Raw genomic sequence first — 23,526 nt, 5'->3', positions numbered from 1 at the left:
GCTACAAAGGAGACCAAACAGAATGGTTGGAACACACTGAAATGAGCCACGAGATATTTAGCCTAAAGTAATGATCACATGATTTCTCCCTTGAACACATATGAAAAGCTGTCATGGGGGAAAGATATTAAAATTTTTCTCCCTGGCCACAAGGACAAAGTTTCCCTTTTTCTAGTCTTCATCTCTTTCTTGGGATCCAGTTCTGTATCACCAACTGCCTGCAGGGCATTTCCATGTCAAACTCGGTACACTCCAAACAAATTGATTTATCTTTTCCCTGAAATCCCTTTCTTCTCTTAACTTCTACATGTCTTCAAGGGAACTTCCATTCATTTAGTCCCGCAGGCTCACAATCTAGCAGTCTGCCTTGATTCTTTGCTTTCCCTCAGATACAATTCATCTTATCCATTCTACCTCCACAAGCTTTCTAGTACCCCTTCTTCTGTCCACTCACATAGTCACCACCATCCTTGCTCAGGTCTGGCTCAACTGATGAGAGGAATATTCAGTGTGGACAAAGGGCCAATGTCATAAGAGAGTACACTGATTCAAGAGCCTCCCTTATCCAGCCTTCCCCTTCCTACCCATTTCCCACAGAGTTGCTCTACTGATATTCTTACAACACAGGTCTGATCATGTCACCACCTGCTCAAGAAACAATAGTGCTGGTAGGATGAAATGCAAACTCCTCCATTTGGCAGGTAAAGTCCTTTACAATGTCTTTATCCTAATTTTCCATGATGATAACACATTACTCCTTATACTCTGTCCCTTCCAGCCAATCCAGTTTGCTTGATGTTCTCCACTTTCAGGCTCTATATCTTTGTACAGGATGCCATCTCTCAAGCTTGAAAAGTTACCTCCTGCAAGAAGCATTTCCTGAGTTACACTGCTGTAAGTGCTTATGCCCTGCCTGAAATAACTTTCTATTTCTTTTGTATTTACTTATCTGTATTCAGGTCAGGGATGGTATAATTTTGATCTTTGCATTCACTCCTAGCATTTAACATAGTGTCACAAAGCAGACATCTAATAAATGTTTATTGAATTGAACTAGGAGTAGTCAGTTAATCAATAATCAGTCAAAATAATCAATCATACAGTAGTCAGTTATCAATTGACAAGCATTTTTGAAGAAGCTTCTTTATGTTAGGTACTGTGCTGGGAGCTGGAAGTACAAAGACAAAGAATGAAACAATCCTAACACTTGGGGAACAGGAGAGACCAGTATATAGGTAAGCATATAAAGAATAAATACAAGATAGAAAAGAAGAGTAGAGGCTAGCAGTTTGGAGAATCAAGAAAAGATTCATGTAGAAGGTGGTATTGGAGTTTCATCTTGAAGGAAGGGTAGCATTCTTTGGGGCAAAGATAAAAAAAAGCAGTTAGTTCAAGGCATAGGGGGCAGCTGGTGCAAAGGCTGGAGATGGAGAGGATGGGTGGTGAACCTCCATGAGGAGGATGAATTGCAGTTGGAAGACTTGAGGAAAGGAGGCCAATTAGGAGGCCTGTATGATAGTCCTGGTAAGTTGTGATGAGGGCTGTGTGAGTGGAAAAAAGAGGTTGAATCTAAGAGATATTATGGAAGCAGAAATGACAAAATTAGGTAACTGACTAGAGATGTGGCGTGAAGCATAGTAAGGAGTGGTCGAGGTTATGACCCAAGGAAAAGGAAATAAAGGTGATCCTTTTGCCAGAAAAGGTAAGTTTAGAAAATGGAGAGAAGGCAGTATCCAATAGGTAGTTGAGGTGGCAATGAAGCTGGAAATCTGACTGGATATATAGATCTGTGAGTCATCTGCAGAGAGATAATAATTAGGCCCTTGGAAGGTGTGAGTCTCCAAATGAGAGGAGAGAAAAGAGAAACAGATTCAGGATAGGAATTATGGGTAAAAGTTGAAGAGATGCAAATTTTGGCTAAATGATAAGAAAAGTTTTCTAACATTTGCAGACCCCAAAGTAGAAGGAGCTACCATAAGACACAATTCAACCTGGAATTCATTTATCATTTGTTGCTGTTACCAGACAGTGGAGCCCTGGAGTTAAGGCCATCTCTCTTTTCTTAGTAAAGAAATGCCTTTTCTTTTTGTGGCCACATTTTGCTTATAGAAAAGGATATGTTCTAACCTGGAAGAATAAGAAATAGAAGCTATCTCTAATTTAATTCACTCACTATAGATCTGATCCACAGAAAGGTATTTCTATTTATTAAAGAGTATCAGTTTTTTATAACAAAATGTATAAGCATTTGACCGCCTCAAAAAGAAAATGTGAATTCTTTCCAGGCAGAAATCGGTCACTTTTGCATCTCTAGACTACTTTTTCTAATAGAAATGAAAAGTAGTTCCTGGACAAAAAAAAGATAAGTAGTGTGTCTGTCAAAGCTCTACTACTAATGAAATTATTTTTAAGAAGTGTGATTAATTTTCTAGAAACTAAAATAGTATTAATAATTATCAGAGATTTTAGATTGAGAGCTGGACCATTGGGCCCTTCAGTTTTGTGGTGAAGCCCTGAGTTCCAAAACATAATACAACCTGTCCAAATTGCCACCATATCCAGTGATCATTCTACTTCAGTAAAAGTCAAAACAAATAATAAAGCAATTTGTTATAATAGTAATAAGCAGTACTATAGTGCTTTAAGGGTTGCAAAGTGCTATACAGGTATTATCTCATGCTATCCTCACAATAACACCTTGAATTAGGTGCTATTTTATAGTTGAGGAAACTGAGGAAAACTCAGATTAAGTGACTTGCCTAGGGTTATACAATAAGTAAGTGTATGGCTAGATTTGATTTTATGCCTTCCTAACTCCAGGCCCCCCTCGCACTCTATCCACTGCACCATTAAGTTACTTAAACTAAAAGGCATCATCAATTGATGTTAATAATGAAAATATCAGGTATATATACACTCTGCCATTAAAGTCTTACACCCATGAAGACTATCCCAGCAGAACACAAAGTTTGTCAAGTCCTTCTGAGATGCAAAAGTTTCAAATATGGGTACAATGACAGACTATATTTATAATCTGTGGGCTAGTCTGGCTAACTTCAGAGGCTCATTGAGAGGCATCATGTGGATTGCAGGGCAATGATTTCTTTCAGCTGAAGTAACTCTTAATTACGGCTTGTCCAGTCAAGGAGAGTTTAGGATCTGTGTCACTAAACAGAATACTCACTTCTCACAAAATCAACATGCTTGGTACGTCTTTGAAAGTAAGCAAGGATGGGCACAAGTGAGGGTCAGGGATGAAAGAACAGGTGATAGAAATGTTCAGACCAGAACACATTGGTGTGAACTTACCTCTGATACTGATTAAAATAGCAAGTGAATGGCTGAGAACCAATTTCATCTTCCCAGTACTGTTGCCAACTCATGACGCTTTCCAAATTCTTCTGATTTTCTCTTTCACAGGGAGGGATATATGAGCACTAGCAAAACAGAATATAGGAAATGGAATTAATACTTTGCATAACATTACAAGATATGAATGAGATCCAAAATTTTAGTAGAGTGAACTTTCACAAACATGTGGGTCTAATTAATTTTGGTTACAACAAAAATTAAATTTTATTTCAAATTTTCAGGTTAAAGCAATTATAGAAATGTACATGACATCCATTAATTCACAGGAATAGAGGTGCCACCATGAACAATTCATAACAATATCATAGGAAAACAAAGATACAACATCTCTCTCTGAGAAGCAGTGTTATTGGTTTGAAAAGTGGTTTTGCTATGTATTTCTTATATAATCTTGAGCAAGTCTCTTCTTCCTAGACATTAGTTTTCTGGACTAGATAACCCCTAATATCCCTTCCAGCTCTAAATCTATGGTTCTGTGATCCAGCAGGGGACTGCCAGTCAGAAATGGAGGCAAAATAGGCTTAACCTCATTCCTATTTCCTTTTTTAAGAACCATCATATATCATATTTTCCTATATATCACCCTTTCTGCATAATGCCTTTCAGATACACTTTAGGCACATAGCTATACTCACATTACTATTTTCTGTTCTGTATTATTAGACCATGAAATCAATAGAATACTTTTTCACAGTGCATTGTCTATGGGATGATACTTGGCCTCTGAATATATCATCTCAAAGGATTTTCTTAAAACATACCTTCTTCTAGACATGTCTCTAATAAGCTAGATTCTCAGAAAGGTTCCATGTCATCCTTCACTAGCTCTTCCTGCACTATGGTCTCATGAAGAAATAGCCTTTCTCCTTGACAAGGCCTACTCTTCTCTGTGTACCTTTGATCACAACCTCTCCCAGTCTTTTCTAACAGATTGTTTCCACTACCATTCCCATTCTCTTTTCCTATTTATTGGCTCCTTCTTCATTGCTTAGAAATAATGCTTATCCTCATCCTCAAAAAGCCTTACTTGCATATATCATGATTTATTCAGACATTCTCAATTAATGAATACTTAAGTTTCCAGTTCTATGCTACTATAAAAAGGGCTGCTATCCATTTTATTTTTTGTAAATATAAGTCCTTTTCTTATTCATCACTAGAGCCCAGGCATAGTAAAGTGTACATTCAGAGGATAGTTCCTATTTGCTTTGTAGAATTTCTGGATCAATTTACAACCTCAACAATAGTTCATCAATGTGTCTATATTCCCACAGCCCCTAAAACATTTGTAATTTTTCTTGTTGGTTAACTTTAAGGTGAAATTACATAGTTGCCTTAATTTACATTTTTCTAATTATTAGTGATTTATACTATTTTTATAAGGCAATTGATAGCTTGTATTTTTTCCTTTTAAAATTGTCTCTTTAAGGTAATAAAATTATTTCTGTTTGCAGATGATATGACATATATGTGGAAAATCTTAGATATTCAACTAAAAAGTTAGTCCAAATTATCAATAATTTTAGCAAAGTAGCAGCATATAAATTAAACCCACATCAATCATCAGCATTTTTTATACATTTCTAACAAAGTCCTGCAAGAAATAGAGATATCACATTTAAAATAACCACAGACTCAATAAAATATTTGGGAGTATACCTGAAAAAAACAGACCCAGGAACTACATAACATAACTGTAAAACTCTTTTTACACAAATAGAGACAGATCTAAAAAATGGAGAAATGCTAATTGCTTATGGATGGGCAGAGCCAATATAACTGAAATGACATTCCTAACTAAACTAATTTACTTGTTCAGTGCCATGCTAATTAAATTATCAAAAAAAGTTTTTATTGAGTTAGAAAAAATAACAAAATTCATTTGGAAGAACAAAAGATTAAGGATATCAAAGGAATTAATTTTAAAAAAGGTAAAGGAAGGAGGTCTAGCAATACAAGATTTCAAATCATAATATAACACAGTAATTATTAAAACTATCTGGTACTGACCAAGAAATAGAAAGGTAGATCAATGGAACAGGCCAGACATATAACAAATAGTATTAAGAGATTATAGTAAACTTGTATTTGACAAATAAAACATAGATACAGGTTTGGGAGATAAAAAATCATAAAAATTGTTGGGACAATAGGAAAGTTGTTTGGCAGAAACTAGGTATAGATTAATATCTTATTCAGTAAGATAAAAATAAAAATAGATACATGTTCTAGACATAAGAGGAGATATCATAAATCAGAAGAACAGGAAACAGATTTATGGATAGGAGAGGAATTTATGGGTTAATAAGAGGGATAGAGAGCATTGTGAAATGTAAAATGGATAATTTACATTACATTAAATTGAAAAGTTTTTGTACAGTGTTGCCAAGATTAGAAGAAAAGCAGAAAATGAGGGAAAAAAATCAGAGATGACTTTTTGGATAGAGGTCTCATATCTAAACTATATAGAGAACTCTGCCAAATTTATAAGAATAAGAGCCATCTCCAGTTAAAAAATGGGCAAAAGATACAAACAATTTTCAGATGAAGAAATCAAAGTCACATATAGGTATATGAAAAGAGATTCTACATCATTACTAATATGAAAGACATAATCTATATGAGTATGTTTCCTGCATGTCTTCTGTGATGTGGGAGGGGGGAGCAGGCTGGAATACTTATGGTCAAATTCTATTAATTTAAAAAACTGTCTCTTTATATCCTTTGATAAGACTATCCCTTCTTGTATATATTTCTTTTTTTAAAACCCTTACTTTGAGATTTAGAATCAATGCTGGATATTGGTGCCAAGGGAGGAGAGTAATAAGGGATAGGCAATGGGGGTTAAATGACTTGCCAAGGGTCATATAGCTAGGAAGTGTCTAAGGTCACATTTGAACCCAACACTTCCCATTTTTAGGCCTGGCTCTCAAGCCACTGAGCTACCTTGCTATTCCCTTCTTGTATGTATTTCTTACTCTGTTGCAAATTAGATATAGACAATGTTTTGTGTATTTACCAAGAAAGTAAATGAAAAACAGTTTAAATAAGGATAGTTAGAACAAGTGACTTTTGTACAGATATTTCCAAGCAAAACATGTAGACATTTTTATACTGAGGATCAACCATGTATAAAATGCAGTGTAAGGCTGTGTACACTGAGATTTCAAAAGAGATAAATGAAATATGATTCTTGCTCTTAAAACATTCGTAAATTAATAGAAGATGTTGAGAGTCAAGGCTATAATATAGCGTCCTCTTAGTTTAGTTTTCAATGCCAGGATGAAATGAGGTACTCATAAGTCATTTAACAAAGAACAAAGAAGGCTTGCTTTGCCCTAAAACAGCAAGAACAAACAAGGACACAACAGTACTTAGTTTTTTGGATGTAGCCCCATCTATACCTATAAACTTGCCTGGTCAGTAGGTCATCGGGGTATAGTGACTCCTATGGTCTCAGTCACCTATCAAATCTGATTGCTGGAGTCAATTAGGTCCTGGGAGAAGCTTTGTCTTATTACATACCACCCCATGGCGTCAAGGTCCTAAAGTTGTTCCAGAATAGTGGTGTCAAACTCAAACAGAAATATATCCCTATAGGTTTCATATTGATTAAGAAAACCACAAATTTATTTTGTCGATGTTGTGCCATATTTTTATTTTATTTATTTTTTGTGCTATATTTTAAATTATTTTGTTAAACATTCCCTCATTACACTTCAGTCTGGTTTGGGCTACATTTGAGAGTTTTGCAGATTATGAGTTTAACATTTCTGTTCTAAGAACATTCTATTCTTTAAATGTTTATAGGGCTTATAAGGTTTATAGAGACAGTCCTTCTATCATGGGCCAGTACAAAAGGGGAAAAACAGAAACTCCCTTCCCACCCAAATGTAAAGAACAAAAGCAATAACTCTAGGCCTTTCCTCACCCCGCAGGAAGTCTCAAGTCTTTTACTCAACAGTCCTCCTATCATGGTCAGCACAAAGAGAAAACGGGAAATAGAGACAAACAACACTAACCAAAAATATGGAGGAAAACCAAATAATCCTAAGCCTTTCCTCTTCCATTCAGAAGGGCCAAATCTCATGTTTTGTTTTGGTTTTTTACTGGTTCATGATATAGGTGATGTCAAATCTCTGTAATGAACAGTGCGTATACTAATGCAAGATGGTGATGATAAACCAGAACAGTGACAAGAACATCAGAGCCACAGCATTATTGATGATCCCTCTCTACTAGTCACAGATTTCTTCACCTGATATGAGGTGGTAATGATGAACAAGAGGGGCTTCAGTAATATCAGAATCATATCAGGGACACTTTTGGTACAGCTGTTAATTCTCCATCGTAAGTCAGAGTCATCTGAAATAAAGGGACTAAAAGATCATAAACCTCTTGCATGCAACCTGCTCTTAACATGTATCCAAGTTGATATTGATACAAAGGTTTTCTCTTTACCACAATTAACTCAGCATTTCCTAAAACACTTGCCCAAGCCTATACCATACTGAGAAATGCATCATCAGGAAAATGATACACCTTTGCTCCCTTAGAGGCTAATCTCACTCTCATCTAGTGACTCAGAATTACCACCAAGTCAGTTAAAAATCTCCTTTCTTCCAAATACACACCTATCATAGCTAAATAACAATAGTTTCATTTCTTCCATGCCATTAGAAAACAAGAGACCTCCCAGCAAAACTCTTTCTGAGAAGGAATTCCACAAATCATTCCAGAGGAAAGGAATCCTGTCAACTGATCATGGAACGGAGCTACTTCTCTAGTATGTATGGAGCCCTCTAAAGAAGCAAGAACCTTGAGACCAAGGCAACTCTGCATCAGAGAAGGCAGAACCTAAGGGTCTCCATCAAAACTATGTCCACAAAGAGTGTATTCTTATCAGATAAATCTTCATTAAGATTGAAACCAAGAAATCATTTGATGAGGGCCCTTCTCCTTTCTAGGGTTGCATTGATTTGTCACAGACATAGCTTCTGGGATGTTGGATATCTGACCTGGGCAGTCAGAGGCATAAAGATGAAGCTCCTGATAAGCAGGGACAAAGTTTTTGTCCTGAGTTAAGAAAGTACCCATCTGGGGACAAGCTGAGAATCACTTGGATTAGAAATAACTTTCTTGCAAAAGTCTAATTTCTCAAATATATAAGGAACTAAGTCAAATTTACAAGAAATCAAGCCATTCCACAATTAGCAAATGATCAAGGGATATGAATAGGCAGTTTTCAGGTAAAGAAATAAAAACTATCAATAATCATATGAAAAAGTGTTCTAAATCCCTTCTGATTAGAGAAATGCAAATCAAAACAACCCTGAAGTACGAAAATACTCATTTCACTGCACTTTTTGTGGTGGCAAAAAATTGGAAAATGAAGGGATGTCCCTTGATTGGCTAATTGGCTTGATTGGCTAAAGAAATTGTTGTATATGATGGTGATGTAATACTATTGTGCTATAAGGAATGATGAATTGCTTGATTTCTATAAACACTTGAAAGAACTAATGCAGAGTGAAATAAGCAGAACCAGGAGGATATTATACAAAGAAACTGAAACATTGTAGGACAATCAAATGTAATAGACTTTGCTACTAATAGCAATGCAATGATCCAAGACAATCCCAAGGAATTTATGAGAAAGAATGTCAACCACATCAAGAGAAAAAACTATGGTAGTAATGCAGAAGAAAACATAGGATGTATTACTTGTTTATATGGGGATATGGTTTGGAAATTTTGTTTTAAAAGATTACTTCATTACAAAAACGAATAATATGGAAATGCCTTCCTTTGCACTCTGTAGCCTCCTCAGAATGATCCAAATAGAGAAAAGCTTTAGAGGATACCTCAGTCTATTCCACAGAAAGGACTTCCCAAACACAATCAGAAAGGGTCTTGTGACAAAGAGCCAGGCAGTGTTCCTAACCAATCAGGCTTCCTCCTTCATTTATGCAGGTTTCTCTCCCCAACTCAACTACAATATGAGCCACAAAGGCCACCTCCTCTTGTCCCAATTTGCTGAAACTATGACAAATGTACTTTCCTGACAAAGCTTTTCTTTCCCCACTCCTCTTTCCTCTAGCTTAGTCCTAGACCTCCAGTATGTTGGGAGGGATATGGAGGTGGGGATGAAAGTTGCTTCAGGGAAATTGAGGCCAATTGGGTGGGTAGGGGAAGCTTTGTCCTATCATAAATAAATATCTATACTATACTATACTATACTATACTATACTATACTATACTATACTATACTATACTATACTATACTATATATATATATATATTTGCTAGTACTATACAGAATGGAAATATGCTAAGGAATTTTCACACAATATCAAAGCCCAGGAGTTATTCTGATTGTTTGTATTCTTTCCAAAAGATAATATAAATTAAATAAGCTTAAATTGGGGCAAGAAGGGAAATAGTCTAGACCTGAGATTAATCAAAGTAGTGTAAAGATTAAAATTTAGGGGAGACTGGGGCAGATAGAAATTAATTTCTCTCTGCAAGGAGTATTATATTTTTTAGAGGTTAAGGATTTAAGAATATACAAGTAAGAAAAGGCACGTGCCCCCAAAATTTCACTCACATCATGAGACGCCGTCTGTTTACCAGAGCGGAGACAGGAAGTAAGAGAGCCCTGCCTACGGGGAAGACCCTTTAAATAAAATTTTGCTCTCATCCCAGGTGAGAATTCAGTGAGATTAGAGGGTATTCTGGGAGCTAGCAAGGACTCCTGGGGAATGGAGTCCAGAGTTCAAATCTCAATTTTACATTCCCCCCATTTGATCCTCTGGGAAGAAGTCCTTCCCCAAAGGATCATAAAAACATTATCAATTTAAAGATTACAATAATTTGAGGATAAGAGAAAAAAAAAGAACAAAACCAATAATCCTGGCTCCCTCCATCCCAGAGAATGAAGGTAAAATCAGATGAGGGAATGCCACTTCCCCATATATATATATATATAAAAATAAATAAATAAAAATCTGGTCCTTTTTTCTCTCCTATAGTATGGCAACTTCCCGTAGCCTTGGCTGCAAATGGGTAAGTAAAATTTGCAACATTCTGTGCTATAGACTTGTGGGATTAGAAATTACTTAACTGGACCCTAATACAGGGGCCTGTGAGAAAATGTTATTCTTGCTTTCTAAAAATTTTGTATGCATAGATTTTTGATATTTTGATACTGATTTTGAATTCTTTAATATAAGTATATGTATATATAAAGGGTTTATATTTTTCCCTTAATTTTTCCCTTTTTTCTTTTGTTTTTTTTTTGTTTTCTATTTTGTTTTTGTTTTCCTTTTGAATTAACTCACACACCCCTACAACTGAACCTTGCATCCCCAGCTGGACTCAGTATTTTTTCCACACTTTCTTCAGGGGGGATTGTATTTCATAAAATCCAAGATTTAAATTTTGTTCGAGATAGATCTTAAGAGAAGAAGCTTGCTAACTAACTGAATCCAGAGAATGAACTGTTTGCAGAAAGATATCTAAACCTTTTCACTACAGGAAGATCCAGAATGGACCTTGGGGTGCGGTTGATTGAACATTTTTTTTGAATGTACACTCTTATGCCAAAGGGGACTGCCCCCTAATTGGCTTTTGTCAATGCGTCCTGCAAAACATTGGTTTGCTGTCTTTCTCTCTCCTCTATTTCCCTATATCTACAACTATTATAGTTTTCCTCTTAGAGGGCAAAAATTTTGTATACACTGGCAGTTAGAATTTTTTGGGGTGTAGTACGCTCATGTTTAGTGATCAACTGGGGAGACTAGTGCCCCAATCATCATCAGGGGAGATTGTGAATTTTAAAATCTCCATCTTGCTTGGTCTAGCACCCAAAATTGTGCACACCCACACTACATGGGCATGTGCTAGTCAATGACAAATCAGAAATAACTAACTGCCCACCTGGGCTGTCCTAAGCCACGCTTGAGCCACCATTGGCACTTGTGAGGCACAGGAAGTGACAGAGAAAGCAGCCTCTGAAATTCGCTCACTTCCTGAGGACAGGGCTAGACGTCAGTTCATGCTAGAAGCTTGAGCAAGGTGGAGACCCACAGACAGCTTCCCTTCAGATCCGTCATGTGAGTCAAGGACTGTTTCCTTCTCTACCTTGGCCCTTTGGGCCTAAACTCCCTCTGGCTCCCTGCCAGAGGTTGAGTAACCCCTTTCCCTTTTCTCCTCTCTACTTCTCTCCCTCTCCCTTTTTCTTTACCCCATTGTGATTAAGCTACCATAAATTCCATTCTGACTTGAGTGTTTCATTTTAGGAATTTCATAAGTAAATTCCTTGGCAGCCATAGTTTTAATATTATAACAACCTTCAAAGGTGATATTTTCATTATTAATAGTAGGGAACTCCCTGGTATGGAAGCTCTCTTTAGAGGAAGATCAGCAACTTGTGTAAATGCCTTGGTCAAACAATGGTATGCATCAAGTCGGTCATTTTTCCACTACAACACTTTACCTCAAATACACTCCCAAATTTCTAAAGATAACATAGCATTGAAAATAAAACACATTTGTCTTTCCATCTCAGGGTTGGATCTCCTAAGTATATATAAAGGATGCTGAGTGATAGTGGGAAAGAGAGGATCTGGATGTGGTAGGGGGAGTAAGAAGTATTCCAACACTAGCTCCAGGATGAATGTAATCTAGAGGAGAAGGTTCAGCCAGTGCCATCAAGGATAACCAGCACTTCAGTGTCAACTGGGCAAAGCTAGATCTCCATGAGTAAGGAGAAGATGGGAAGGAACACAAGAGAATAATATGCTGATAAAGGAACAGACATTGGCACAATTTTTGTTACTTCCTGAGGAAGTTTTACTGATGTGAATTAATTGACAAAATGAGAATTACAAAGATCCTGGAACTCACAATGGTTAGCAAGCACCTGATCTTCCAATGTCTACAGCTTTAGACAGGATTCTGGAGAGGCATCATGAGGAAAGAGCAGCAGAAGGATAATTCTGACATTTAATTCTATTGGCAAATAGTAGCCCAGCATGGAAGAAAGAGGGAAAAGGGCCTGGACCCATGATTTCATTGGCACAGAGAACTTCTGGTGAGGAAAACTCCTTTAAACAATGCAGAATGGCATTTAGTTGTCCAGAAGACTGAAAAATTGACTAAATTACTAGGGTACATAGTATTTGTATGTATTATGGGAGGGGTCTGGTACACAGGCCTTTCTGACTGTGAGGCTGACTCTCCATCTATTACAACAAAAATAGAATGACAGAAGTAGTAGAATGTCAGCTTTCCCCCACCCCTTTTCTTCCTCTAAATCTTTTGTTTCTTCCAAACTCCTCAAAAATCCTTTGTTGCCTATCTTTGTTTTGGAGGCCACAATTAGTGACTTTCCACTTACTATTACCTTTATAGATCCATAATTTGGGAATAAAACTTGAAAGATGGATTCCCTGAGTGTTCACAGGAAGACACCTGGAAATAAATGCCACGTTAGCAAAACAGAATAGCAAAGATTAACTGCATCAAAATGCCACACTACTAGCAATTGAATTCTCTGGTGCCAATCTGCTTGAACTGGAATGGAAACTGTCTCCTTTGAAAAAATGAAGGTTCCTGCTGCACAGGAGTGAAGTGATGTTATGTTCATTTGTTTTTCTAGAACATTCTCTATACAGTGAATTAAAAGCTTCTTGGCTATCCTTTAGAACCTTATTTGGCTAGGTGGTCAATCTTTGGTGCCATCGATGCAATTTCAGTTGGACTTATTTATGGGAACATTGCCCTTGCTTGTCAGGAACAATAAGGATTTTCTCAGGAGAAACTTTTACACTCTTCATCTAACCTTTCTTATTTTTCATTTGGCAATAGCCATATTTCCTAATTTCTAATCACATTAGTATCTTGGGAGTACATCTGCAAAATACATCTTCACAATAGCCTAACTGGCTAAAATCTAAGGAAATCACCTTTTAAAAAAATATCATTTTTTAAGTATGTAACTTTCAATTCTAAATAAATCTTTAAATACTTTGAAATCCCATTATTCTATTAAGTAAGTACACTTGGATAACATAAGGTAAACTTATAAGGAGTTTTATTAGGCAAGATATAGCTGTCATTTGAGGCAGAAGGGTTGAGTGATGTGTTTACATGTTCATTTTTTAGAAATTTGAATCTATCATGTTTTGGAATGCATGCTTCCCCTCTGAAATCCATTCTATCAACATTTATTGCCTAATTCTGGACATAGTGGTTGCTGTCTACTGGTCTCCAAATCATTCTCCCACCTTTCTCATGGAGTTTACAATTTTGCTCATTGTCTTTGTTTTTACCAATTTATTTTTTTATACTTTCATTCTCCTTCCAATATCCCAACTTTCCTCTTCTTCAACTTACTTTCTTATGCCCTTAGTAGAATATTCCTTACCACAGGCAAAGATGATCACATGCTAGATCTTACCACCACCCATGAGGATTCTACTTCAATGATCCCCAAATCCAATGATGCTTAGATTGGAAGCTCCTTGAGGGCAGGGACTATCTTTTGTCTTTCTTTGTGCTGAGCATGCCCTTGTCATCTAGTAGAGATTTAATGCTTATTGACTGACTCATCATAATCTCTTATTTCATCTATTCCTGTGCCTTACTCCACCTAAACATATTCTTAATTTTCATCATAATCTCCAAATGCTCTATCGATCTGTATTTTCTCAGTCCATTATTTCTCTTCTGCTGTCATTATTCTCCCTTTCCAATTTCAACTCTATTGTTAATATGCTGAATTCCACAGTTTTCTACTTCTGAAACTCTTTATCTTTATCTTACTATCATTTAATTCAATCCTCCATCCCTTTACCCAATGAACTGAAAAACCTTGCCATTTCTACCTTGAATCTGTCCTCTTCTCGTTACTCACAAAGTTGCCACCTTAGTTCAGGCTCTCATCACTCTTAGTAGCCTGACTATACACAGAGAATAGATTCAGAAAAAAAAAAAGATGAAAAATCTCATACATTGGTAACCAGTCATTTCTTGTCAGTTAAAATACAATCAGTTCCAATTTTGTGATGTTACTTAGTGCTTATCATATCTAATGCAACTTTACTCTTTTTAAAGGATTCATGATATATAGACATGAGGTTTCCATATGATCTAAAAGACTTGGTCTCTCTCATTTATTGCTTCCCAACCACATTTTTTTTTAAAATAAACTTTTGTTCTTTTTTAATTCAAAGATTTATTTTCCCAATCATAAATAACAACATTTCAGCATATGCTTTATGAAATTTTAAGATCCAAATTGTCTCCCTCCTTCCTTTCCCTCCCTACTCTCAAAGATGGTAAGCAATTTGATATGGATTATATATGTATTATCAGGCAAGACATACTGTTGTAAGAGCACACTCATAACATTGAGATCCCTCCCACACACACACAAAAAGGTAAATAAACTAAAATGAAAAATATTATGCTTTGATTTGCATTCTGACTCGAACAGTTTTTTTTCTAGAGGTGGATAATATTCTTTGTCATAAGTCCTTCAGAATTGTCCCAGATCACTGTTTTGCTAAGAGTGGCTAAGTTTTTCACAGTTAATCATCATACGAGATTGCAGTTACTAAATACAATGTTCTCCCAGTTCTGCCTATTTCACTCTGCAGCAGTTCATGAAGATCCTTTCAGCTTTTCCTGAAATCATCCTGCTTATAATTTCTTCTAGCACAATGTATTCCAGTACCACATATACCACATTCGTTCAGCTATTCCTCAATTAATGGACATCCCCTTACTTTCCATTTCTTTGCCACCACAAAAAGAGCTATTGCATTTCTGTACAAATAATACCTTTCCTCTTTCTTATGATCTTTTTGGTACCCAGACCCAGTAGTGTTATTAAAGGATCAAAAGGTATGCAATTTTATAGCCCTTTGGGCATAGTTTCAAATTGCCATTAAGAATAATTGGAGGGGACAGCTGGGTAGCTCAGTGGATTGAGAGCCAGGCCTAGAGACAGGAGGTCCGAGGTTCAAATCTGGTCTCAGACACTTCCCAGCTGTGTGACCCTGGGCAAATCACATTGCCTAGCCCATACCACTCTTCTGCCTTGGAGCCAATAAGATGGAAGGTAAAGGTTTTAAAAAAAAAGAATTGGATCATTTTACAAGTTCACCAACAATGCATTAGTGTCCCAGTTTTGCCACATCTCCTCCATCATTTATCACCTTCCTTAACTGGTCTATCTGCCAATTTGGTAGGTGTGAGATGGACTAATGACATTGTCAAATATATTTTTTGTAACTCTCCCCATTCAGATCTTTACATTGAAGCTTCCAAGTGCCAAAGTATATGTTAATTTAAATTTTAGGGTTTTATACAGTTCTTCATAGAATCTCTCCATTTTCTGAAATTGTTCTTGTGGCTTATCAGCTAGTTATTTTCATGGAGGTCTTTTGGCAAATGTTTATGATGAAATGCCCAAGTGTCCCATGAAATATTTCTTGCTATTTCTGGATGCACAATAAAACCAACTCCTCTCCAAGGAAAATCTGTGAGTCACCTTCTCCTTAGCTTCAACTTCCTTCTGTCTTTAGATTTCAGTAATAGAATGTAAAGGTTGATATGGTTTACTTCCTCAAGTAGGATTTCCATCTATTGGTCCTACAAGTGATTATAGACACTTAAACCTTTATTGACTGAAGCTAAGCTTCTCATTCTTGGGACTATATAAACCATACATAGTAGCATTTTTTAAAAAAGGCAAATATGGTGTAATGATGAAATTTCAACAAGTCTTAACCTGATGCTATGTTGTAGTACAAAGGTAAACCTGGCTTCCTGAAGGTTATGTTGATGTAACATGAACTCTGACATGTTCTATGACATCTGAATATGAAATATAATTCTATTTTTAAGATATAAATAAGCTAATGTTAAATAATACTATGATAAAAGTTGTTTTTTTTTTATTATCACTGTCTTATCAACATGTCCCTATAAGTGATAGCCTAGTATTGGTGTTTTTCTGAAAATATACTTTTCTATTGGCTGGAATTTCAATCCCTAAAACTTTTAAATGGCATATATTGATGCTATTCATTTTCTATTTCTCAATTTCCTCCTTTGTTTGAATATTAATTATGTGTCTTCCCAAAGTGATTACATGGTAGTTGTTATAGGCCTAAGTGACCAAAGGAAGCCATTTGAAACATAATTAAGCTCAAACCCTTAATTTTTTCATGCCTCAGGGCTGTGATCTATGATGTTATCAGTGTGTTAACTCTCTTTAATGGTACAGATTACCATTTATTTCTGCAGACTCATTCCATGTAATTTGTCAGTCTTCTCCAAGAAACCATCCACTCTATCCATCTAATGTGCCAAGAGACTTTCTCTGGCCCTTCTCTGGGGATGCAGTGGAACAAGTGTTGTTATCCTGTGCCCTTATTACATGATTAGCCACTTAATCTCTAATTAGCTGTTTCTTTGATGAAATTCCTTATGACGTGTGCAATCCTCATTGGTATTGTAACCACCCCCTCCTAATATGTGCCTCTCTGTGGCCCTTTATTGGAACATGCAATTTTAATTCTTTCAAAGTGTGTGTACCTACTTCTCAGAAAATGATTAGTTTTTAATTAGTTCAAAGAGTTGAAGAAATATAATTAACTTGAATATTACTAACTTGAGTTTATGGAAGCTCACTGTTGCCTCACTAACTAGTCTCACTAATAATACAATAGTTTGCTCAGATTCCCTTCCAACAATTTCAAATGCTACTCACATTGATCACTTTAAGGGTTTAATCTTTAATTGTGGGTTAATTCAAAGCAAATTAGTTTTCATAATGAGAAGAAAATGCATTAGTCATTTTTGCTTGAATAGAAAGAAGGAAAAACCTACATCCAGGATGGTGAATCTATGGCATATGTGCCAAAAATGGCACAAGGAGACCTCTCTGTGGGCACCCAGCCCCATCCCACCCCTCCCAACACAGGGAATGGGGCACCAGGTCTCTGTGCCACCTCCATGCCTGGGCGTTCCCACTGGGCTTGGGCATAAGCCCCCTCACTCTGTCTGTCCCCGGATGCAGAAACCTAGGTCTCTGTGGCCACAGAATGTGGATGCCCCCACCCTCACACAACCCAGCTAGAGCCAGGCCCCCACTCCCCCAATGTAGGGAGATGGGGCATAGGCACAGGGTCCCTAAAAAGTTCCAAAAGATTGTCCATCACTGACCTACATCAATACCCTGCTATTTGATGAATTCAAAATGAAGTTCAAACCTGTATCTTTTATCATAGAATCATAGAATTTTAGTGCTAGGGGAATACCTTGAGATCATTAAGTACAGCCCCTTCAATCTTTAAATACAAAAAAAAAATGAGGCACCAAAAATTTGTGACCAGTCGAAGAACACAGAATCAACAAGGGCACATAAGTTAGGTCAAAATATTATCATCACAAAGAGATACACAATCATGAAATATGCACTGGATCTAGAAAAAAAGGGCTGGAATGGCCTCCAACAAGCCATTTCTTATCTCCAGGTGTGTTTTCTCCTCTATGAAAAGATGGGGCTAATCTAGAATAGAGATTTGCTAAGTTTCCTTCTAATATCACAATTTTGTGATAGTAGACATCGTCTCTGTAATCCAGACACTTAGTTAAGGCGGGGATTATATTTTTTAAAAGAGCATAAAATTGCACAGATTAAGTACAAAATAAGTGGTAGAGAGAATAAGTGCTATAGGAACTCAAGGAGGATGTTATTTCTGAGGGATAGTGAGTGATCCTCAAAGAAAATCAGGCAATTAATGACTATTTTTTAATACATCTAACATGTCAGGTATTGTGATCAGTACTAGGGACATAAAGACAAAAAAGTGAAAGGCTCTAGTCTCAAAAGAACTTACATTCTAACAAAGGAAACAATATATACCTTTATAATTATATAAAATATATGAAAATGAATATAAAGTAGTTTGGGGATAGAGATACTAGCAGCTGGGAGGGATCTGGCTTCATGTGGAAGGTAGTGCTTTAAGCTGAGTTGTGAAGGAAACCAGAGATTCCAAGAGATGCAGATGAGGGAAAGTACATACTTCGCATGGAGAACAAGCCAGAAGAAAGACAGAAATGGGAAATGGAGCATCCTGTGTGAAAATAGCAAGTGGGCCAATATGGATAGATTGGAAAGTTAGAGGGTGGGGGTGGGGAGAAATATACAAGGCTAGAAAGGAACCAGATTTTGAAGAATATAAAATTTCCAAAGGTAGCTTGCACTCCAGCTCTAAATCTATAAACATATGAAGAGCTATAATGCCATAAACGATTCTTATTTCTAAGATACTTTGAGGTTTCCAAAACAACATACTTAATAGACCACTGAAATAATTCAATGAGAACACAAAAGGAATGATGTATGGGAGAGATATTCTAACTCTTTGGCAGCATGACACCATGGCAAAGATGCTGGATTCAGACCGAGAATCTGGGTTTGAATCTCAGCTCTCTTACAAACTGTATCCCTGAATAAATCTGTTTTCCTTTCTTACCATCACTTTTTCAACTGTAAGTCCTTTCAAGTTCTAATCTACGACTTCCTACATATTCAAGGATAACTTCAAAAGTTTTATTCTAGGTTTCTATCAAATAAAAATGAGGTAGACTAAGGGAAATATAGTTTCTATTAGTGTCAATAGTATCAATATTCATTCATTCAACAAATATTTATTGATGACCCCATGTATGTAAGGTACTGTGCTGGCACTGCATGAGATATAAAGACTGTATAAGAACTGAAGATTTTACGGAGTAACTATTAATTTCTATTAGTTCTTGGGTGGTTTTCAAATACAGTTCATAACTGCTTTGGTAAATAATATATGTTGATGGCATATAAAAGAACAATTAAACTGATTATATTTGGAATAATCAATGATTAATCTTTTATTTTCTAGAAGTTAAGTGAATAAGCCCCTATACTAATTTTCTTTGTTGATAGTCCTATGGTAATATAAATTGCTTTACTATAATATTGTTAGATCGGAAATAACTAGCAAAATAAGATCAAGCCCTGGATCCAGGTTCCCTAGTCCATTTTTGCTACATCAATAGGAATAATGTCATAGAAAGTACAATTGCTATCTGATATTTTTACACTTGTCAGACCTTGCTATTTGAGCAAGTAATAAAACAAAGTAAATTATTTAAATTCAATTATTTTCAGAAATACTATTCACAAAAGGAAATTATTTTATGTAGAAAATTGTCTGCAATTAAGAATATTGCTATTAAATGAGTTTAAATAAGGTTATATATATGTTCATTTCTGCCAAATACAAATTATGAAAACTCAAAGAAAATCTTTTTCATCAATTGATTTAGTAGGATTGGCATATGACCTACAGATAACCCAAGTAGAGAATAAGAAGTGGCTTAGCATATTTATAATATTTATAACTATTCTGTTCATGACTGTACTTTTGAGTAAGTAGAATTTAACCAGATGATTAATATACAATTTATCTAGCTCAATTGAAAATAAAATTCTACAAAAAAACTATAAAGTTTGTAAAACTACTTAAGTAAGCAAAACCTTAATTGTTCACTTATTAATTATACATTCTAAGTAAATAAAATCTATGTCATTACACATGAAAATATTAAAATCTGCATAAAACTTGATAACAACAGTGGAAATATAAATATTCTTCAAATAAAACTACAGACAAGGTGTATATACATGGAAAATCAGTGGTTAATTTCATTCATTTAATCATTAGTTATGGAACTATGTTTTAAGAGTCTAAGATTCATTTAATAATAACAATAACACACAGTAATTCAAATCAATGTACTTTATGGTTCATAACATAATTAGCTTATATCTAAGCAATCACTAGATCAATTACCAAAGAAATAGAATTTAGTATCATTATTCTTTCAAAAAGCCCCCTATTTTTCAGGGGACTTTCAAGTGATAGTGACTTGTATACATTCTACCTAAGGATAGAAGTTAAAGAAAAATGAGACAAAGTTATATATTTATTTCAAAAACTTATACAGACAAACATGAAGGTAGATCTTTTTGGCAGATTCAAGGTTTCTTGTAAAAATTCAGCAAAAGTTTTTAATATTTAAGACAAAGAATTATTTAACATACTCAATTTAAAAAAATAAGATTTGAAAAGCTATTAGAGACAAGAAATTTTGGCCTCAATACTACTGTTTTGGGAGCCACCACCATTCAAAAAAAGCATTTAAAAAGCACAAGTTAGAGAGATCTTAGGCTCACCCCTGGGCCTAATGAAGCTAAATTCAGGACCTGTGAGCTCCAGAGGCAGTTATTTGTTGTAGAACAAAATAGAACTAAACAATCCATCAGAGTAAGTGATAGAGAAGGGAAGAAAGTTTTGGAAACTTGGTGAATTATAAATGACAGCTCTTGGAGACCTCTTAACTTTGGCTATCCAAAACTTAAATCTAAATTGCCCAGAGTCATTTTTAGTCCTTTTTACCTGTTTTACCCTCCCCTTACTTTATTTTCTCTCATTCACAGTATCTTTAGTACCTCACTCTTCTCCCCAATTCTTCTAAATCTTTAATAACAAGTAGCATTCATATAGCATTTTAAAATTTGCAAAGCATTTCACTTAAGTTAACTTATTTTATCTTTACAGTGATCCTATGATGTAGCTGTTATAAATACCCTTATTTTACAGATTAAGAAACCGAGGCACAGAGAGGCCAAATGACTTTGCCATGGGTCATACAACTAAGCTTGAGAGGCAAAAGGAACTCAGACCTCCAAGTCCCCAAGCTCTAGCCACTGCACCACTTATCTGCAGGTGGTCTATAGTGAGGAAGAGTACTTTACATATTTGTTTTCATTCAAATATATTTGACTGAACTCTCAATTATCTGTGTTAATAGAAGGAAGCAGTGGTATAAATAAGTTAAAACATTTAGGAAAAAACCCAGAAATCAGTTCTCTTTAACTTTCAAATGCTTTAATCCCCCCCCCCATTTAATTTCTCAATTATGGTTAAAAAAAAAAACTGATGTCAAAATGCATTTATATCCCCTTAAGTACAGACTTGTTCAACAGCCCAGGAAGGTAATTCAGAAGAATGTTATCACAAAGATGGCAAAGGGGAAGCTTACAAAAAAGGTAATTTGTCTATAAGTAATAAAAGGGTTAACCAACACTGCAATTGATAAAGGAATGACATCTGTTAATTTCCTTGTCCATAAAATCAGTAAGAACATGAATCAAAAAAGATGCTTTAACTAAACCTCCTTTAAAAGTTAGATGACTCAGAAACATCAGTGTTTTTAGTAATACATGATTTTAGTGGTTATATGTTCTTTGTAAACTCTTCCAGTTTTTCCTAACTTTTGTTGTAATGAATAAAGTGATTTGTGGAGTCTGGGTTTGGGGAGAAAATGAAGGAGAAAAAAAAATCTTTTAAATACTTGGCCTAATTTTTTTGAGTGATGGTTTATTCAATTTTGATTCTGGTGGGGATTGATAATGAAAAAAGGAATCATGAATTACTAGGAGGTCTCCCCAGTTTTTGGAGGTAGGGATGCTTCTTATGCATTCTGGAAAAGGAATGGGGGGGTGGCTTAGGGACTTATAGAGGTCATTAGGGGAAAATTCAAGAAGTAGATTAGGGAAGGATAAATTTAGGAAAGAGGAACTTCTTGGTGGCAAGGGCAAATTGGGAATATTATTTTATATGATTTTTTTCTGGGCAAGTAATTTAACCTCTTAGTGTCTTAGAGAAGAGACCTGTAATGAATTTAAGTGGCAGGGCACTAGCTGACCCAAATTAGTAGAGGAGTGGAATTTCCTTATCAGGAGCCCCCTAACACCAGTGATATAACAGGTCAGGAATTTAAAAAAAAAAAGGCAATTCTTACCTAAATGTCCTGCTTCTGTACATGGCACTGCCCCAGTACATTTACTCATCTACTTTTCTATCAATAGTGGCTCATACTAATCTGAAATGGAAAGACTACTACTTGAGCATAAAGTTCTATTCTATTAATATTGCAAATTGCTAATAATTTGGATAAAGTTCCACTAATGCTGCCTTTGACTAAGACGATCTCCATCAAACTTGAACTGAATTTCTTTTATTTTTCCAAATGTGTGGATATAGGTGTTTATGTTTATATATATACACAAAGATATGAATACACACTGCAAATATAGCATATATATATATACACATACACACACACACATTTTTCCCCCCCAAGACCTTTTTATCTCCTATATTCTAATAAAGCTTCTTTTAAAACGTTATTTTGTTCAGGTACTCCTTCAAAATCTATCTTGCCAGCATCAGAATTGGCACTGTAAGGAAACAGACTCTTGGCAGATGAAATCAAATCTAAGTATTACATAAAGTATTTGCTTCCAAGTAATTTTAAACCTATCTACTAATGCTTCCAATTTTTTTCTGCCAGATTTTTCAAAACTTGTCTTGAAATTCTGATGAAGTCTTTGTCCAAGGTATTTTATAGGACTTAATAATTTGTAATTATTCTGTCTTAAGTTATTAGCAATAGTTTACTGCCTTGGTTACTGTATGAGAAATTATCTCCTAAAGATAACAGAGCTTCCCTAAATATGTTTCTATTTTTTAAGTGAAAGTATGGAACAGATGTTCTTCTAACTCTGAAATTCTATAAGCTTAAGATTCAAAAATTATTTAGAACATAAATAGTAACCTTCAATATACTTTCCAAATACTATTACTCTTCTGGTACTTTGGAGGGGATCTTGGTTCACTCCTAAAAATGATGCTTCGAATACTTTGAAAAGCATTTTTGCACAATGAAGAATGAAGTAGGTAAATGTGCAATACTTCCAGTCATCAGTGCCTCTCAGCAAGTTAAAATATTATATTTCCTCTAACCTCTCCAAGAATTTTGCTTTGTTTCTGAAATCTACATTTCTAAAAGCGGTGAAAACAGCTTTGTTTTCTTCGAGATCATTTAGGAGAAAAGATTCCTAGGTTACATTTCAAACCAGGTATATAAAGTCTAATACAGGGCTTTCACAGGTAAAGATTCCCTTAGTACACATAAAGTACTGTTCAGTTTTTAATACTCAATGAAACCACCTCTCAAAATTCT

The 23,526-nt window shown here is 35.5% G+C and overlaps 1 protein-coding gene across 2 annotated transcripts in view; it reads right to left on the bottom strand.

The window, feature by feature from the left end:
- The window catches only part of KCNMB4 (potassium calcium-activated channel subfamily M regulatory beta subunit 4), a 120,635-nt gene that overhangs the window by 95,268 nt on the left and 1,841 nt on the right, over positions 1–23,526 (bottom strand). For both annotated transcript variants that reach the window (XM_001362953.4, XM_056800731.1), the window contains exon 2: positions 3,310–3,437. In XM_001362953.4, coding sequence (XP_001362990.1) covers positions 3,310–3,437 — 128 coding nt within the window. The remainder of the gene's footprint in view (positions 1–3,309; positions 3,438–23,526) is intronic.

Source organism: Monodelphis domestica, chromosome 5 (assembly GCF_027887165.1).
Source record: "Monodelphis domestica isolate mMonDom1 chromosome 5, mMonDom1.pri, whole genome shotgun sequence".
Classification (NCBI taxonomy): domain Eukaryota; kingdom Metazoa; phylum Chordata; class Mammalia; order Didelphimorphia; family Didelphidae; genus Monodelphis; species Monodelphis domestica.
Note: the sequence above shows the minus strand (reverse complement) of the source record. Positions and strands in the feature narration are given on the sequence as shown.